This window comes from Salvelinus sp. IW2-2015, unplaced genomic scaffold (assembly GCF_002910315.2).
Source record: "Salvelinus sp. IW2-2015 unplaced genomic scaffold, ASM291031v2 Un_scaffold1216, whole genome shotgun sequence".
In the NCBI taxonomy this organism is placed as follows: Eukaryota; Metazoa; Chordata; class Actinopteri; order Salmoniformes; family Salmonidae; genus Salvelinus; species Salvelinus sp. IW2-2015.
In genome coordinates, this window is record NW_019942783.1 from 35366 (window position 1) to 54295 (window position 18930).

Below are 18930 nucleotides of genomic sequence, written 5' to 3' on the forward strand. Positions count from 1 at the left end.
ACTGGGGCCAATACTTTGTGCATGAGAAGACGGCAATATGGGTTCGGAGTTGTAGGTTCTGTTTTGGGGATGATATAATCTCTACTGGCTAGTAAGCAAACAAATGTGATGTGGCCCTTTGGGATGTGATAATGTAGCTGGCTTGCTTTGTCATGAAAATATATTTTCACTAAATACACCTACGGTTCACCAAACAGCCTTCAAAATCCTTCTGATAACAGTGGTGCATTAAAATCTGATAGACAAAGATATAATAAGAACATTTAGAGTACCCACTTAACAGTGCATTTAAGGTACAGAATGAGTACCTTGAATGAGTAAGTCTGTCCACATTTTTGACTGGTACTGTATATATATATATATATTAAAATAGTTGCAGACAGATTTKAGGTCATATTACATTTTTTCACAGGGTAATGATTTTTTTTTTATAGCAGCAGATGTTTTTCAGTTCCTGTATTCATCTTGTGTAGCGACCGACTATACTCTAAATCGGTGCTTTTATACTGGCCGGGTATGGTCACGTGGCCACTCAATCAAACCAAATGAAATCTCTTAACATAACTTCAATTTATTAAGAGTAGCATCTTTCAAATGCTCTCCATTCTGTGCTGTCTCATTGACACCACAGACTAGGCCTACCTAACAGGCAGAAATTCTGCAGATGAACCTCAATTCCATTCAGATTCACAATGATCACTGATTATGACAACGCACAATGCTCTAGCTACCTTGAATGCAATGTATTTGGACGTAAAGTCATGCTAGAGGAGGAGCTGACACAATAACACTCCTGTTGAGGGATTTACCGATTTTGCTGTCCGCATTAAGCATTCCCAAACAGAGCATAAAAGCTGCTTACCATGAGCAAAAATCCCCCCAAGCTTCATTGAGTTAAAAAGGCTTGGGACTAATTGCTGTTCTGCTTCATTGAATTGAGTCCAAATATTGAGGGCTTACATTTTGGGGACATTTGATTTTAATTTGAAATTTGTTTTGTATCAGGTTAGGTGAAACTTTTCCCCTCTGCTGTACAGTGGACTGTCCCTCGGGCTTGAGAGATAGGTTCTACAGTGCCTTCAGAAAGTATTCACACCCCTTGACTTTCCACATTTTGTTGTGTTACTAAGTGGGATTCAAATGGATTTAATTGTCCTTTTTTTGTCAATGAAGAAGGGCACCTATTGGTAAATGGGTAAAAATAAATAAAAAAGCAGACATTGAATACCCCTTTGAGCGAAAACCTCCCTGATCTTTGTGGTCGAATCTGTGTTTGAAATTCACTGCTCGACTGAGGGACCTTAGAGATAATTGTATGTGTGGGGTACAGAGATGAAGTAGCCATTCAAATATAAAGTTAAACACTTATTTCCCATAGAGTAAGTCCATGCAACTTATTATGTGACTTGTTAAGCMAATTTTTACTCCTGAACTTATTTAGGCTAGCCATGACAAAGGGGTTGAATACTCATTGACTCAAGACATTTCARTGTTTCATTTTTAATTAATTTGTAAAAATGTCTAAAAACATAATTCCACTTTGACATTATGGGGTATTGTGTGTAGGCCATTGACATACAAATCTAAACGTAAACAAYTTTATTAAATTCCCCCATCAGTTTTCTCTCAGTTCCCTGGAGGCCCTCTACTGTCTCTGCCTGAAAAATACACATTTTACATTTACACCATTTAGCAGATGCTCTTATCCAGAGCAACTTACAGGAGCAATTAGGGGTAAGTGCCTTGCTCAAGGGCACAGCAACAGATTTTTCACCTAGTCGGCTCGGGGATTCTAACCAGTGACCTTTCGKTTACTGGCCCAACACTCTTAACCGCTAGGCTACCTGCCGCCCTCTAACTGTGGCCTTTACACTCTGAAGTGAGCTCCTCTCTGTGGGGAAACTCATTCTATGCAACGAGGCACGTCTACTCGCTCTGTTTCAAAGTTGGGATTTTACTGAACTTCACACACACTCAGCATGAGATCCACAATAGTAGTATAATGGAGAGAATTTTGTCTGGGGCTCCACACGAGCAGCAGAGAGAATCTCCAGTAAACACACGTTGACAGAAACACTGCCTGTTCCTGGCAGTTCAATGCAGTTGGGGTGGTAAAGCAACAGAAGGCATGTTATTTGTTCCGCCAACACAGTAAGGTTACAATATGCAAAATAGGTACACAGAAATCCTCACAAAATCGTGCACGAGAAGCGCACCAGTAGCTCCCCTTTTGGCTGGTTAACCATCATTTTGCAACATGAAAGACAAAATATGCTAAAACATCTCTGCCAATAAAGTGTGTTTTCTAAATTCCCTTTTCAATGGTGTCTGTTTGAATGTTGTGTGGACCTCAGACAACCCCTAAACATCTTTGTTAAAGAGACTCTCAGTACTTTTGTATACTGTTTAGCCAGTAGTTCTGAAAGTAGCACTCACGAGGCAAAAGAGGACCCCGAAAATGTGTACTGCAGATACGTGCACCACGTCATTGCTCTTGCTCTAGCTCTGCTGTGTTGGCATCGAGTGCATCTTGCTAGCTGTCACTCATATGGCGAGGGGCTGAAGCCATTGGTTGAACTCAAATTGCTTAGGGGGCAAATGTAGGGAAAATGGTGAACACAGCTCAGAAAAACAGTTGCTTTCAACTATGGATTTCGTGGATTATTAGGTAAATGGTAATTCTGCTCATAGATTATGCGTTTATGAACTACATATTGACACATCCACCCAAAGATGTAGGTTTAAAAAATAATTCCTACTATGCGGTGCATTTTCTGTCCCCAGGAAATATCACTTCTTATTTAGTTTAAAATGTGTTCCAAAGACTTGAAATATAAGGTCAGGTATCCTTACCTTAAAAAAACACAAACATTTGATCTTGAAAGGAAATGCCTTTTGAAACACTTTTTTAGTGTGGATGTAGGCGTTTTTGCCGTGTCCCGGGTTGTTATTCATCAACTTCCAGGAGAAATATAAAGCCATAAAATAACGGAATGCATGTTACTTGCTCCGCAACACCAGTAGGTTCCAACACGCGAAATAGTACACAGAAATCCTCACAAAATCATCACAGAGAAGCGCACCCGTAGCTCCCTCTTTGGCTGGTTAACCATCATTTTGCAACATGAAAGACAAAATATGCTAAAACATCTCCGCCAATAAAGTGTGTTTTCTAAATTCCCTTTTCATGGTGTCTGTTTGAATGTTGTGGGACCTCAGACAACCCCTAAACACTCTTTGTTAAAGGATTCTCCAGTACTTTTGTATAATTTGTATATTTTTTCAATTATTTTATAGTCCTAGTTAAATTCTCTCTCAATAACTTTTCTTCATGATCATTGTATTTATTATAATTTTATTTAATCCTGTTCAAGTGTTCACCATTACGATATGATATACTTTATTGTACATTTAAATGGAAATTCATTCTGTGACGCCAGAATATAAATACACAAACACAACACAATAWACTACATGCAGTACAAAAAAMTGGAARGTTAGTACACAAGTCACACATTTACATTTCCACATATTCAAAGTCTCTGCGGCCTACTGACCGGCCGTGTATTGGGCCTGCATCTGTCCTATGTCCCACTGTTCAGCATCCTGCATCTGTCCTATGTCCCACTGTTCAGCATCTTGCATCTGTCCTATGTCCCACTGTTCAGCATCCTGCATCTGTCCTATGTCCCAGTGTTCAGCATCTTGCATCTGTCCTATGTCCCAGTGTTCAGTAGCCCTATGGCTGATGGAATGAATCTTGCCTTGGTCCCATTCTTACTGAACAGTGAGACCGTTAATCTCTTTATGCTAACTCAATCTTGCTCACTCACAGAGCTATGTGTAATTTAGGCTCAAAATTTCCGCCCTGTTAGGATTATGCACCTAACAGGTTGGAAAGTGCACCAAATAAAAATAAGTGCCTGAGCTTGACCAATATGTTTTTCTGAAAGTCAAACTGGTAGAATACAAAAAGGTCTAAAAGGCACTGCAATGTAGGAATGAGTCACCAAAGTTCCGGAGCATGTCTTTAAGTGGTGACACTCCATGTGAAGCCTGTCAGAATGATGAATCCTCCTGTTACTTGACTCAACACTCACCTCACCMACCTTACTTAAATTTTAGTCTCTGTCACTCCTAAGCCACTTTGTACTCCCTCCCTTCCTTGAGGATTCAAAGTCTGGGATTTGAACATAATTGAAGCTGTGACAGACTGAGGACATTGAAGTCCTTCAACTTTCGAAAGGAACTAAGGTAACTTTTATCTCATCTCAAACTTGTCTCATGGTAATAGCAGGCTGTCCATTTTCTGGATAAACAAAAGAATAAGGATATTCTAGCCCTGAATTACATTACATGAAATTGGTTATGCTGTATAATTGCACCAATATTTTCAAAGGAATGACATTTCCCGACTGACAGTTTTCCTCATGGGTGCTTTGCAAAATGCCAACTTGTTGCCTACTAAATGTTTTCTATGAGCAACTGTTTGAGCTTTACTAGRGTAAGTTAATGAGAAACTACGTCTTCATGAGTGAATTTGGTGACAGTGTGTGCGAGTGAGTATGGCTTTGTGGACAACATGGGAGCAAGTGAGATAGGAAATGACTAATGTCCTGCTATTGACTGTCGCAGCATCCAAATTATTACTAAATGTCAACACGTTGAARTCAATTCAAAGATGCTGTGAACAGAAYCATTTATCAAGCAAAGGCTTATCACCACAGTTTCATGTTGTMTTTTKTCWTGACAAAGATTGCCACACTAAATCRCTTCTTMGGATTAATTGTCTKWATCAAGTATCTAAAATGCAAATTGCTATTCAGTCGCTGCCTGAGCATACAAGTTGAAAATATTTCCCTAATATTCAAGTGAAGTGAAMAAATACACTTCTGTAAAAGTGCAGTTTTTGGAGTGCAGCAACTGCATCTTATCGTTTGATCTTTGACCATAACAAGTAWATTTCACACTTTCTCCAACAGTTAAATGTCTTTACAAAACAGKTTCCTCAGAATCTCAGCATCCCCTCCACCTGARCATCTCTCTCCGTCTGAAGTTTTCTGTGGTAAAGTAAGACTCCTCCACAAGGTCTAACATCCCAAGTGCTTAATAACAAGATGGAAATTCATTTACACCACCACCTTTTTCAAGCAACCGCCTTTCATCAAGCTGTAAATCCAAGCTCAATGTTAATCAGTAATAACATCTATTCTACTTGTGTGTGAGCTGAGTTCGTTGGTGTGTGGTGCTGTATGTAGTGTGTAAATGGCACATGACAAATTTCAAACTAAAATAGTGTATACATCTCAATAAATAGCTGCAGGAAAAGAGGCAATTAACTGGGAGAGTAAACATGTCCATCTGTTGATGGGCATATATCTGGGAGTATCGAGTAGACGAGCTGTGGCGAATGTAAAAACATCCTTGCTAACTTCATTTGTCCCCTCTCCCACAGTCCTCCCACAGACACACGCCAGCACAGATGGYCCAGCTCTCTGCGCTCTCGCTCAGCAGATGCACACTAGCATTAATCATAAAACAAGACTTACAAAGAGAATTTAACCCTCTCTTACATGTACTGTTCTTTGCCAATCCTCCCTGGCTCCTTGTGGTATTTTTCTGATTCTAACAAAATGAGAGTACTATTCATGGGAACCAAATGTTGGGGGAGGGGTGTGGGGGAGGTGGACTGTCTTAATCAAAGGCTTTTGTCCTCTGAAAAATGGCCACCATATACCTTACAGTAAGTCAATTTTCATTCTTACACAACACTGCAAAGAACCAAAAGATACGTAAATAAAATGTAATTGCATCAAATAGGCTCGGTAATAGTTTTGTCCCCATTTGAACTACAGTACTGCGTGTAATTCTGTTGTCGTTCTCATTTTACATGATTAGTGATTTCCCCTATTCCCTAGTGGACTTTATGCCCTGTGGTGAACGATGGTCATGCCCCCTTGTCCCCAGCTTGCAGCTTGAGCTTGGGGCATCCTGCCAACACCCTTTGATAATGTTAGTGAAATCCTACAATAAATACTATCTGCTATATGGGTCATTTGATGGGATCGGGATGGGAGAGATTCAGAAGGCAACTGTGAAAGCAGAGCATGATGTACAACTAAAGGAGAGCCATGGGGCTAGATAGCGGGGGTGTTGCTAGAGGCATTTAGAAAATTCACCCTGTCTGTGTAGTCTAAAGAATTCTGAGAAGAAATTTGATGTTACTTCATACTATAAATCTATAAATGTTTATTCTGTAAACAGAACACCTTGTTTTGATGATGGCTGAGTATACTAGTCCTCATTACACATTATAAATATAATATGAACACGCACAACTGGAATCCAATAATAGCCTGCAGATTATCAAYGTCTCCTGAAGTTTTAGACCTGATGCCCTTCAGATCTACAAGCTCAAGAGTCATCAGTGAGTTCAAGATCAGGCGTTCCACAATCTTCTTACCTTGCTGCGTCCGCCTGTGTTGAGACGTAGAGGGGTGAGGAAGGGGTCAAAGATCATGTGACTGGTCTCGACGTTGACCGGCGACTGCCTCTTTCCCATGGAACACAGGTTCCAGGCGGAATTCACTAGCCCCCAGAACGATGGTACTGTGGACAACAAGCACAGTTCAATGTCCTTTATCATGTGGATGTCTAATATCATGTTGATGTGTGAGATGAGTATGTTCTTAAACAGCACTTGGACTATAACAACTTTGACAGGAACCACTGAGGAGGAAACACTGAGTAAGGACATGAAGTAAAGATATCCCTTTAAAGTCCTCGCCTTACTGTAACCAAACAACAGCAGTTAGAGTATGGAGTATGCCATCAGCACAACATTCCATATTATGATTGTACAGTACTAGGAAGAGCTATTTTGAGAGAAGGGCACGAGAGTAATGCCAAAGTTGATTATGTATGTATGTAGATCCTACTATGGATTTAGATAGAATCCCTCTATATCAGAATCAGTTTAAATGCTTCCAGAATCTGATTTAAGATCAGCTGAAATAATCTTAGTTATCCCTCCCTCGTTACTTGCACATGACAGAAAGGACTGGGGAGAACCCCTCCTCTCTTCTTAGTAGGGCTTAGAGCCTGGCAGTGGCACAGGAGCAGGGCAGCTGTGACAGATGTGGGAGGCCTCAAGAGTGCAATCACTACCCCTTTCTGACACACGTGACGTCACCCAGCCGTGATTACATCATGTGGGTCGGCTTGAGTGGAGAGGGCCGCCCAGCTGTGAAACAGATGAGGGTTCAGGACTTTTACACTCTCTCCCTTAGAACAGGGATTAGAGGCTGATACTCATCTGGACTGCTGGACGGAGACTCCTGGGACAACCAGTACTTTTTCATTGCTCTTAATTCATGGGCAAGGGGCATGCCTTCTGGGCAAAGCCCAATGGTTGTTAAGGACTATCAGATCAGCGCCACAACCCCTTATAGATATTTCTACAATAAGAGGAAATCATGACTAGGAGTCAATTTCAGAATTAAGAATCAGCTAATGAATCAGCTGGTGAATATGCTAGTGAATCAGCTGGTGAATCTGCTAGTGAATCAGCTGGTGAATCTGCTAGTGAATCAGCTGGTGAATCTGCTAATGAATCAGCTGGTGAATCTGCTAGTGAATCAGCTTAAACTAGCAAATAAGCAATGAATTAGCCACCCTAAGCTGATCAGTGACCTATATTACATGCTGATCTTGGCCAAACTACTCTTAATGCATAATAATGAAATACAGTAGATGAGGATCTGGAATGATGTTGAAATTTCTGAATGTCAACAAAGCTCCTGTTGCATATCTTCCTGCTTTCTGAGCCACCACATTGTTTACCAGTTGTAGCTGCACGTGTAGTGGGTTCAATATAGTGTTAAAAAAATGTGTTTAGTAAGATGATCACAAAATGAAGCCTAGGCATTTTTAACTAAACTATCATTGTTTTAACAATTGATCCAGGGAAATATTGACACTGTTGTTGATAGTTTCGAAGGCAGTATTTTGGCAACAGTTGTTACTTTTGCCCCAAAATTAGGTAATGTGACATATATAAAAGCCTTTGTGTCCTAAAACAGTGATGTAACTATGTTGTAATCCCAGTGACATTTGGTGAGCACAACAGTCGGAGGACAGAGAGGATATGTCAAACTGAGAACCATGCTCAAAGGAAATATAAGATAGCATTACACTCAACTCATGGCAATCTAACTGTTGCATTAACTTGTTAACCACTTCAATTGCTTGTTGGTTTGGTGGAGCGATAAAAACATCTAAATAAATGACGAGGCATTCATTGTTAATGATGATTCAAAAAAACGTTATTGTTTTGGCAGCGAAAGGTGCTTAGAGGTGCTCCTAGACATTACTGAGACTGAGCAGGAAAGAYAACAATTTCCATTAGAAAACTCAGCTAGAAAAGTATAAGTATGTCTAAACCCTCACGTGTGAACTCTCACCCCCTTTACCCATGCTGCATAGTGATCATGATCTCTATTCCAGTACAGGTATATTATTGGATCAGGTAGCAGGTGCATGCAGCAGGTGCAATGCAGTATGTCCCAGCCAAGAGCTGAAAACCAGACCCTACAGTACAACTATCTCTAGGGAGACTTCACAACACGTGTTGGGATATGCAGCTAATTGAAGTCTAGAGGTTTTTTCCAGAGCAAAATAGTCAGGATATAAACATAACGTTACAGAGAACAAACTAAAATGAGAACATTAATGTCAATGGGTCTGGAGAGACCACTAGGACCGAGGACTGGCCAATTCACAGCAATCACAATTCACAAAATTCACTCTGATTTTATATCAAAATGACCAGGGAAATCCTCCCCTCAGATCGTAGGGATTACATTTCCAATTTTCGAAGCAGCTTAAACAAAGAAGACAAAATTGGGACATGTTGCCATCTATTGAACCTGCTGGACTGTGCAGAGACACTCCCGACTCCAGTGTATTGCCTTTTCTAAGATCCTGTGGATATAATTAAAGTGGAGGAATAGCTGATGATCCATCATGCAGTTAACATCAGAGAGCAGATGTCTTGGGACGTGAGAGAACTACAGATGGAACTACAATTAGTTCAAATAACTTTGTGTTGCAACTGCAATATTGTCTGCCAAATACTAGGACACGGTAAACCTTTTCACACTCAGACAAACGACTCTTGAAAACTATAGGCTATGGAGTGTGAGACAATCAGAGAGTAATGATGAAGRGASAATTGTTCTWCAAWAAACAGTGCTTAAAAGGGTGCTGTAAGCCAAGGGGCAATTCCATGCAAAAATGTATTTAAAAGGCAGACGGGTGTTTTGGGTATTGGTGGGCAGGTAGCAATATCAATTCCAAAGTGGTAGCCTGACAATGTACAAAAACTAGCTAGGTTTCCATCCAGTTGGTGACAGATTTTCATGCGAATATTCTAAAATCTGCATAAAAACAACATACACATTTTCTTACCAGAAAAGTTTCCATCAAGTAACGGACTTGTTTGAGGATAAAAGTCTGTGCGTGAAGACGTAACGCACATAAAAATWACTTTTGCAGTTAAATTTCCATGTACTGAATAAAAAAATACACGTTAGATGGGTTTCCATGACATTTTCAACTCTACCGATGGAAAAGGTTGAATGTAAACCTAGTTACTGACAAGCTTCTGGTTTGACAGGATAATATTCCTAGGTCCAGACCTTCTTCTCATCATAGAGGATTTAACACCATCTGCTGTAGGAGGTTATTTTGCTCAGGCCCTCAAACAAATCAAATCTTACTTTGACATGGCAAGGAGGAATAAGCCACTGCTTTTCTGACCTTTCCTTTGAGCATCTTCCTTTATCACAGCTGTAAATTACTTGGCTGGCTCGCCTATAAATGATTTGGTTGTTAACCGTCTTAAATGTCAGCCATAATCTAGCACCTTCACATAATGTTTTAGCTTTGAAGGCAATGGTGTAGCTAGTGTTGCTCCAATACCAAACCTATCCGCTCATCCTCCAGGCCGCCATACCCGCAGGTAGAAATACAGCAGCAATATGCTAAAACATRTGTATGTTCATCACATTAGTCGGTGGGTGGGAAAAGGAGGAAGAGGGGCTTAACATTATTATAGCTCTGAGTGAGAGTGAAAATGTAAAGTGTCCTGTGAATATGGCCTTTTAATACCATTAGAAGATTATTGAGAGCATAGTAATCATAATTCTATTCTAGCCTCCTCCCATTCCATTTAAATTCCCTCATAACCCTTTGCGTGGGAGAGATTCTGTTTCTTCCTTCCGCACTTCTTTTTTGCCCCTCAGAGTCTTTGCAAGGGCGTCTGTGTGTATGTGTGTGTGAGAGAGAGAGAGAGAGATAGCTGGCTGTGATCACTAACTTGGTGACCTACTTTCCAAGACTGCAGCACATACAAATAATAATACAGAGTTATGCTCCTGTAAGAATATACAGAAGGAAGRTGATACCTTTGTTTCTGACAAAAGGTKCAGTTGAATTGAAATCTGTATCAAAAAGTTAATGGGCCAAGGCATAATTGCACTCTTCTTGAGCCTGTTTAGATCAATTCGATTTCCTTTCTATTTCAAARAGTAAAGTCTTTAATTAGATGGCTACAAATGTACATTCTAGCTGTAGAGTTTCMCRTTTTCATCMAAAAGGGCTTRAGGCGAATGAATGTAYAATAGCAAAAACMTCCCACCAACTTGGYTTCCACCCATATGACACACAGCACATACACAGAGTCACTGTCACTTGCTGTGTGTGGATGTCTCCTCTCCTGTGTAAAGGTCTCTGTGGTGATAGACAGGAAGCTTCCCTGCAGCTAGGCTGAGAGGCTGAAAGGGCTCTCCCCCTGAGTCCACACACTGATACACTAGCAGGAGACATAAAGTAAAAGGTCAGGGAGCATCCCACAACCTTTTACAAAAGACTTCCAAAGGCCTCTGTGTCACCTGCTGTGCTTATCTGTCACWGCTAATAAATAGGCATTTCTCCTCCTAGCCCTGCTGCCCTAAAGGAGAGGAGAGGAGAGGTTGAAACTAATGTAATCCAATGATAGAGTTACACATGGAGCAGTTGAGGACAGTGCTGGCCCTCGAGGCAGCAGTTTCTGCTGGTTTCACATATCCTTATATGAGCCCATTGGCTCATCCAAATTTGCACCCTTCCTTGAGGCACACATTGACAATTGGGGTGGGACGATACCAGTATTGCGATACTCGTTAGTATCGTGGCAAAGGAAACAAAACACAAAGCGGATTTAACTTCTTTAGGAAAACAGAGCTAAKGTTGGAAACAAACATCATTATGTTGTCATCCAGAGCAGGCACGGCTCCAGGATAAAGTCACTAAGGGGGCAGTTGACATCGGTGAGGTGGCTACATTTTGGGGTGTTCTTGCATTGGAATTATATTGAATTCTGCTTATCACGCTATACCAAAATAAACATAAAGTTCAAATGCAGAGACTACGAGATCATTGAGTGCTTTTGAAGTGACAGGTTGGGGCGAAAACTGTGACCTATCTCCGCTACGCTGTAAAATAGGGGCCTTCTAGCAGTCATAAGGACACATATTCAGCAGGAGGCAGGCAGGCAGGTAGAGGTGCAAATGAGTGTTGGATTTATTTACACAGCACTGGGGTTTCAAAGATGACGGTGATATTTACAAATATATATACAAAGTTCTGACTTCAAAATGTCAGCATTCAAAAGAAAATTAACAGTAAACTGGTAAGTACAATTCAATTAAAATGCAATTCAATAAACCAAAAGTTCTTTATCACAAGTGTTGCGCAGTTTGTGAGCTCTCCAAACGTTTCCACATGAGAAATGGTATGAATGTATAATTATATTTAATGTTGTATTATTGAAATGTTACTCGACTACACTTGACTACACAGTTATATTGGTTATTCATCCTTCCTCATTGAAAAGGTCTGAGACCTCTATTTTATTCAATGTGCTGCCATTCTTCTTCTGTATACTTGTATGCCTGTGCTCCCCTTGATTATGGAGTAAAGAAGCACAGGGAGGGAGGAAGATGGAGAGGGCTGTGATAAAAATTTCATAAGACCTGCAGTCAGAACAGTAGTGAACCTGAAGCTCCTGCTGCAGAGACAGAAAGCGGAGGAAGCAGCCAGCCCATGTCAATAACACTGCCCAAGAGCAAGAAAGTTAGTAACAAGCGAACCCTCCTGGTTAACAAGAAATGTTTCCTTCCCAAAACAGAAAGGACTGTTTGGTCTGGCTTTCTGTTACAAAACAACCCACTGGACAAAAACTGGTTGAATCAACATTGTTTCCACGTCATTTCAACAAAAATAATTACATGTGATGACTTTGAATCAATGTGGAAAACTGATTGGACCATCTCCTTATTTAATAGTGGGCCATGGGACACCAGGGCTTTGAGTTCATGTGATGTCAGTGTTTGTTCAACATTTAAAATAATTACCTGGAACAAAGCTCCCTTGGACAGCATCTTTGTACGCCCACCAACCGTCATGAATCTTTGGTGAAATTAGCTGTGCTGCARTAGGAARWAAACAAAACCACAGTAACTATCATGTCGCTGAAAATGATCATCAACTCACTTGTTAGAACACTATTAACTTTCACTTCTTCTTAAGTCTAATATTACCTTTAAAGAGAMAATGAGAGAKATTAGAGATAAAAACTGAATTGAGGCCCTGGCTTTTGTGGTCAGCCTGACCACATTAAAGAGACGTAGGGTTTGGAATGATCAAGTGGATACCTCCATTTAATAGGATATGTTATGTTACAGTACAAATAGAATAATGGTCTGGTTACTTAAGACAGAAATGAAAAGTAGGGAGGTTGGTCCATAACCAAGGGAAGTAGGGTGCACAAGCATTTCGCTACACTCACAATAACATCTACTAACCATGTGTATGTGACCAATAAAATGTGATTTGATTTTGATTAGGGGTGCTGAGGGTACTGCAGCACCCCCTGAAAAACCTGAAAAAATWATTCAAATAAAGCAACCAAAGGTTGTGTGTTCGAGTTGCGTCGGGGACAACTGTAGCATTAAGCTAGCACTTTCCCTAACCTCAACCTCAACCTAATTCTACTAACCTGCAACGTAAATTCTCCTAACCTTTGTCCTTACCACAAATGCTAACAAAAGAACAAGCAGCCTGTAATCAGAGCAAGACATCTAATACTTATGTTTTTTACTAGGCAATTCAGTTAAGAACAAAATCTTATTTACAATGACGACATACCGGGGAACAGTGGGTTGACTGCCTTGTTCAGGGGTAGAACGACAGATTTTTAACTTGTCAGCTCAGAGATTCGATCCGGCAACGGGCCCAACGCTCTAACCACTAGGCTACCTGCAGCCCCATTTGYCCTCCAAGATGCATTTTACATTTCATCATCCAATTTGTATGATATTGTACGGCCGGGTAAGACGTGATACTACACGTCCTCCAATTCGTATGATATTGTACAACAGCTATTCCATTCATAACATATCATACTTAATGGAGGGAAACAAATGTAGATCCCAAATCCTATGAATTACCCTGAGGCCAAGTTGTTGWGGTACAGGTGGTAGAGCACCTGCCTCTGCACCACACAGGATTTGAGGATCGTGCCCCCTGTCAGTTTTCCTCTCTCTTACTCTCTTGCTATATTGGTGGCAGGCAGCAATGGGATCATTCCGAAGGTTTCTAGGGTGCTGGTTTGCAGGTGGGCTCTGTGCGAATGGACAAGTCTCGAAGGGAGAGAATACTGAAACACTGTTTATGTGAGTGTTCTACTGCCTCTATCCCAGGCCCAGGGTTTTGTGGTACATCACTTGCCCTCTGCACTTCTGGATCTTGGGGTCAAGCCCCACGGTCAGCTGTTCTTCCCACTAAACATCATGTCAGTGGTCATGATGGTAAGARCATAAGATACAATTTATTGCTGTCTGGCAGATGTAAATAAGAACAGAAATTAAACATACTTGAAAAGTTCCATCTATTGACAAATGGGTCTCTGTCATAGCTTATTTTGGGAAAGAGGCCTCCTAGGATGCAGACAAGATATTCGATGTGTTTGCGATGATGTAAGATGTGGGTAATAATGATATCCATGCAACATGTAAAGAGCATCTGTATGTGGAACACGCCCAATGTTGAATCTAATCTCAGCATTACAAATTTGACAGGCGCAAAGAGATTTTGTAAAATGTTCTCTCATTTGTACCAAATTGGGGGGCGTGACAAAACAAATCTATAATCCTAAACACAAATAGCCTATTATATAATATTATGACTAAGATTCAAGAGAACGGCTAGATAATCAACGATTACAGTAATTGTGTTGCCAACTCACGCGCAAGTGGAGTAAATATTTGCTTTAGTGACCTTTAAAGACTTGTCATGCTTAAACCTACACTGAAACAAGTCTTGGTAGACAGCTGCAACACCCGTGCCCTACATTGCACGATTTACAGTAGCAACCGTATCACCAACAGAAGACTATTCTGTATTTCCTTATCCAAATACATTTAAATGTGTCACAATATTCTGGGGTTTGTTCAAGCCCTGAAGTTGAGCTCATCACTTCATCTCATGTATTCCATTTAATAACCGCAGGCTTCAAGGCTTACCTGATGTACAGATGAAATATACTTGAAAAATCAAAAATATTTCCCAAACGATATGCATTCTTCATTCATTCCAAGTTAATTTTGCAAAAGCTTAAATATATTAATTGCAAAGTTTGAGTTCTTAACGATGACAAACTTCGATGAGGCATTTTCCCCAATCCGTCAACTRTCCAAGGTGTCACATTCAGAGTGGTGCGCGCTCTGCCAAAATGGTATGTCAAAAGAACGCGCGCCAAAAACCACGACCGCTCAAAACACGTTGTAATGTGATCCATAAAAAATATATATTATATAATTACGACACGATGCCGTAGTTCGCTTCGCCATTGAATGTGTTTGAASACCGAGTACAAACTAAAGCTACATGACTGGGAATCTTTGAGTGGACTCAACTTGTCACTGCGTGCCGCAGACCATCACCRTAGACAGACTGGTCTCGTGGACTAGACGTAACATAGTAAACGTAAGTACGGGACAATCAAATTAGTATAATACTGTATGTTTGGTATGCTTACATAAGATACTAGGTTACTTAAGGCAAAAATGAAAGGAGAGTGGTTGGTTGGTCGTGGTGGATGACGTGGTGGATGAGTGAGTCTAGCAACCCAAAGGTTACATGGTCAAATCTTATCACAGACAGCTTTTGCATTTGAGCTAATTAGCAACTTTGCAACTAMTTACTTATTTTTAGGTACTTTGCAACTACTTACTTATTTTTAGKTACTTTGCAACTACTCYGTAGCGGTGCATGGGTAATATCACTGAGGAAKCCAAGGCAGTACAAAAGCCATATTACATCCTATGTTGTGATAATTGCGTTATTTGCTTTATAAGCTATTCGTTCATACGCCACCGTGATATACAATAAGGCAGTGACAACAAAAAGACAACAGTCACACAGTGGCGGAATAAATTCAAATACACATATGTTAGTTTYGTCACAAAATTGGAGAGCAAAATCTGTCCAGTGAAGTCCACAGAGCAAATATTGCATTTAACAAACAGTTATATGACTTGCAGCATGGTCAAGCGTGTTAATGTTTTCAACAGTTTACTAAACAACGACTGATTTAGAACCATGGAGTTACAGCAAGTCAGCACAAAGACAACAGGAGCACTGCCTCCGCTATTCCAGCACCATTTCAATTTAAACATTTAAATGTCATCAAATCAACAAGGCTATATAYGCTTAGTTTAATTCACTGAAAACAAACTTAAAGATACCAAAAACAATTGAACCTAATCAATGTTGCTAAATATCATATGGCTGTCCATGGTACAGATTTGTGTCTGTGTGTGTGCGCAAGTAAAATAATAATAAATAAATTGGACTTCACCCTACTTGTATAGTTGAATGCAAATGTCATCCTCTTCTCTTTCATGTTGGCAAAACGGTCTTTGGCTCTGTCATACAGTAGTACACTTTTAATTTTTGTTTTCATAGGCTACCTAGCTAAAGTGCTTGCTAGTCTAACTTCCTCACATGGTCAACAATGAACCAGCTAGTTAAAACGTGAGCCTACTAGGCTACATCTAGGCTAGATATTGAACTTCAATCGTCTCAGACACAATATATGAATTTATGTTTTTTTTTACTAGATTACCTGTAGTTTTTCATGTTGTCTATCTGTAATTGTGTAATGACTTGGTGCTGCCTATCTTGGCCAGGACGCTCTTGAAAAAAGAGATTTCAAATCTCATTGAGCCCTTCCTGGTTAAATAAAGGTTAAATAAAAATAAAAAAATGGTTAGAGCAGAATCGCTGTCATAATCATTGGCCAGAGAATTAAGTCAAAACCACAAGTTCAAATCCCCATCTCCATTCACGGCTTAGGAAAGGGCCGATTTAGCAAGATAGCTACTGCAGGACATCAACACAAGCAGACCAGAAACAGACWTGTTTTTCTGACAATGGTGATGTTTTGCTTAGGATGTGACTTGATTGGTGTGAAGCCAAATCCAAACGGGCCTCCCATGGGGGGTGTTTTGCTGTGCCAGGATAACCCACAGTTTGGCTAATTATTTTATACTTTTTTTATCAAGGGAGGCCAAATGCTTGCTGGCATCAATCAATCAATCAAATGCTAYGGCAGCAACATGTCATACTCATTTGTTCCAGACAGCATCAGATACATGGGCTTGGATGATTTCTCCCGTGAGATTATGAAAACACAGAGACAAAAGAGACATTATTTTATAATTACATTTTTTTATTGGTCAAATATTTTGGGAAGCCTGGCTTCCCTTGGCAACCATGACTACACGCCATTGCAACTACTTAGCATGTTAGCTAACCCTTCCCCTAACCTTAACCCCCTTTTGCTAATCCTTCCCTTAACCCTAACCTTTACCCTAACCTCTAGAGCTAGCTAACGTTAGCCACAACAAATTGGAATTCGTAACATATCATACGTTTTGCTACCTCATAATATCATATTGTATGAAWTGCAATTCGTAACATATCATACAAATTGTAATTTGTAACATATCATACAAAATGGATGATGGACATCCACAAATTAATACATACCATACGAAAGGAAACATATCATACTAAATGCRGTGTCTTGGATTTATGTACAGAATAATACGAAGTGCTCTGAGACTGAGTTGCCATGAGACAGTGACATGCCAGAAAGGTGTGAAAAAAAGAACGACGATCATCAGTCAATAGATARGCTACTCTGAATCTGTATTACTTTACTTTTATTAATTCATGTAGTAATGCATTTTAACAGGGAGGGCATGTACCCTACGTTTTGACAGTTTGCAATATATTGCCAATGGCCATATTTATAAGGTTACAAGTTTTAATTCATGTTATTAAATCTGTGCTTATAATACCCACAAACCATGACAGGCCTACACAATACAACAATATAACATAACCCCTACCTAGCCCATAATATTGGGGAAAATGTAGATACATTTCATAATTTACCACATAGCTCGAAAATACAAGTTCAATGCAAATTAATSGATAATGTGAACACTTAGAGACATCTGGTGGTTGTACTTAGCTAGTACATCTTCAGGAAAAATGTTAGCCGATATACAAACATGGAGGTATTCCACTCATTATAGACTATACTGTACATAGTCCCACTGCAACACGTATATGGCTTGGATATAATTGAGTTGAGAAAACAATTATTGTTGGGACCCTATAACTGGTAGTCAGCTTTCCCCTGGATCAGGTGTTGGACTAAGGGGTAGGCCTATGCTGTATGACAGACTGGAGTTTGGGGCCACTGGCAACTATGGGTTCCGATGAGAACTCATGTTGCCACTAATGTTAATAATAATATTCTAACTGCAGGCTAGTAATTCAATAGCCATTTCGTTGTTACATATGAAATTCACTTATTTTGTTTCCTGCGGTTGATAGCCTCCTCAATCTCCCTGAGGATTTCCCCTTATTGTTTCTCATGTTTGCAGATGCCTTTTCTAGAAGGTGATACATCTTCCCTGCAATGTAAGACAGTACGAATGTGGTGTACTCAACCATCTCCTCTTTATTTCCTCCTCACCTAGAGACATGATAAGAAACATCAGGATCAGACACACCAAGCAACCAAGGATACAGCAAGAGAAGGAAAGCATAGAATGAGATGAAATATCTTTACAATTCTGCATATTGAAGAGGGGCATGTATATGATGGTGGGGTCACTCGGTTGCCCCTCAAACACGAAGCAGTCCTTTGGATGTTTTTTTTTCCTTTGTCACACTGMCGTCTATTTTGGGAAAAGGATTTGCCATAATTGTTTTAGTAGTCCCGGAGTGCATCACAATCTGTGGGTAAAGAGGGTATTCGGGTGCGTCCCAAATGGCACCCTATTCCCTGTATAGTGCTTTACTTTAGACCAAGACCAGGGGCTCTGTTCAGAAGTAGTCCACTACATAGGGAATACGATGTCATGTCGGACGCAGACTTTGAATGTGGCAGAACCATCTAGGCCAGGGGTGTCACAGTTGGATAGAAATATAGTATTATACATCAAAGGAGATTTCGAAGTGCAAAATGAAGGGTAGATTTTCCTCAAATATATCCACTGCACCGAACACCACATCTCAAAACACTTCACCAGTTCGTTTTCAAGCTCTCTGGCTCCAGTGTAAAATGTGTCTTATCATCATTGTCATCATCAGCAGCATCACAAACAATCATAGTTGTGACTGGATACAGAACCAGAAACAGTGCCTGTCTTTGTCTCCAAGTTCTAGGGGACACGGGATAGCTTTGGGATAAATATATTCCAAATATTTTTTCTCTTCCAGATTACAAATAATATTTATTATTTTTCT

At 40.1% G+C, this 18930-nt stretch overlaps 1 protein-coding gene and 1 long non-coding RNA gene across 2 annotated transcripts in view; both read right to left on the reverse strand.

Annotated features, from left to right (window-relative positions):
* Positions 1-3711, reverse strand: part of LOC112070079 (carbonic anhydrase-related protein 10-like) — a 15652-nt gene extending 11941 nt beyond the window's left edge. The window contains exon 1 of the mRNA XM_024137482.2: positions 3558-3711. Within this exon, the coding sequence (XP_023993250.1) occupies positions 3558-3711 (154 nt within the window). The remainder of the gene's footprint in view (positions 1-3557) is intronic.
* Positions 3712-6483: 2772 nt separating this feature from the next.
* On the reverse strand, positions 6484-15007 carry LOC112070091 (uncharacterized). The gene is made up of 3 exons (XR_011475517.1): positions 14625-15007; positions 12456-12530; positions 6484-6609 (listed from the first exon to the last, which is right to left on the reverse strand). It is a non-coding gene; the product is annotated as an uncharacterized lncRNA (long non-coding RNA).
* Between the last annotated feature and the right edge of the window lie 3923 nt (positions 15008-18930).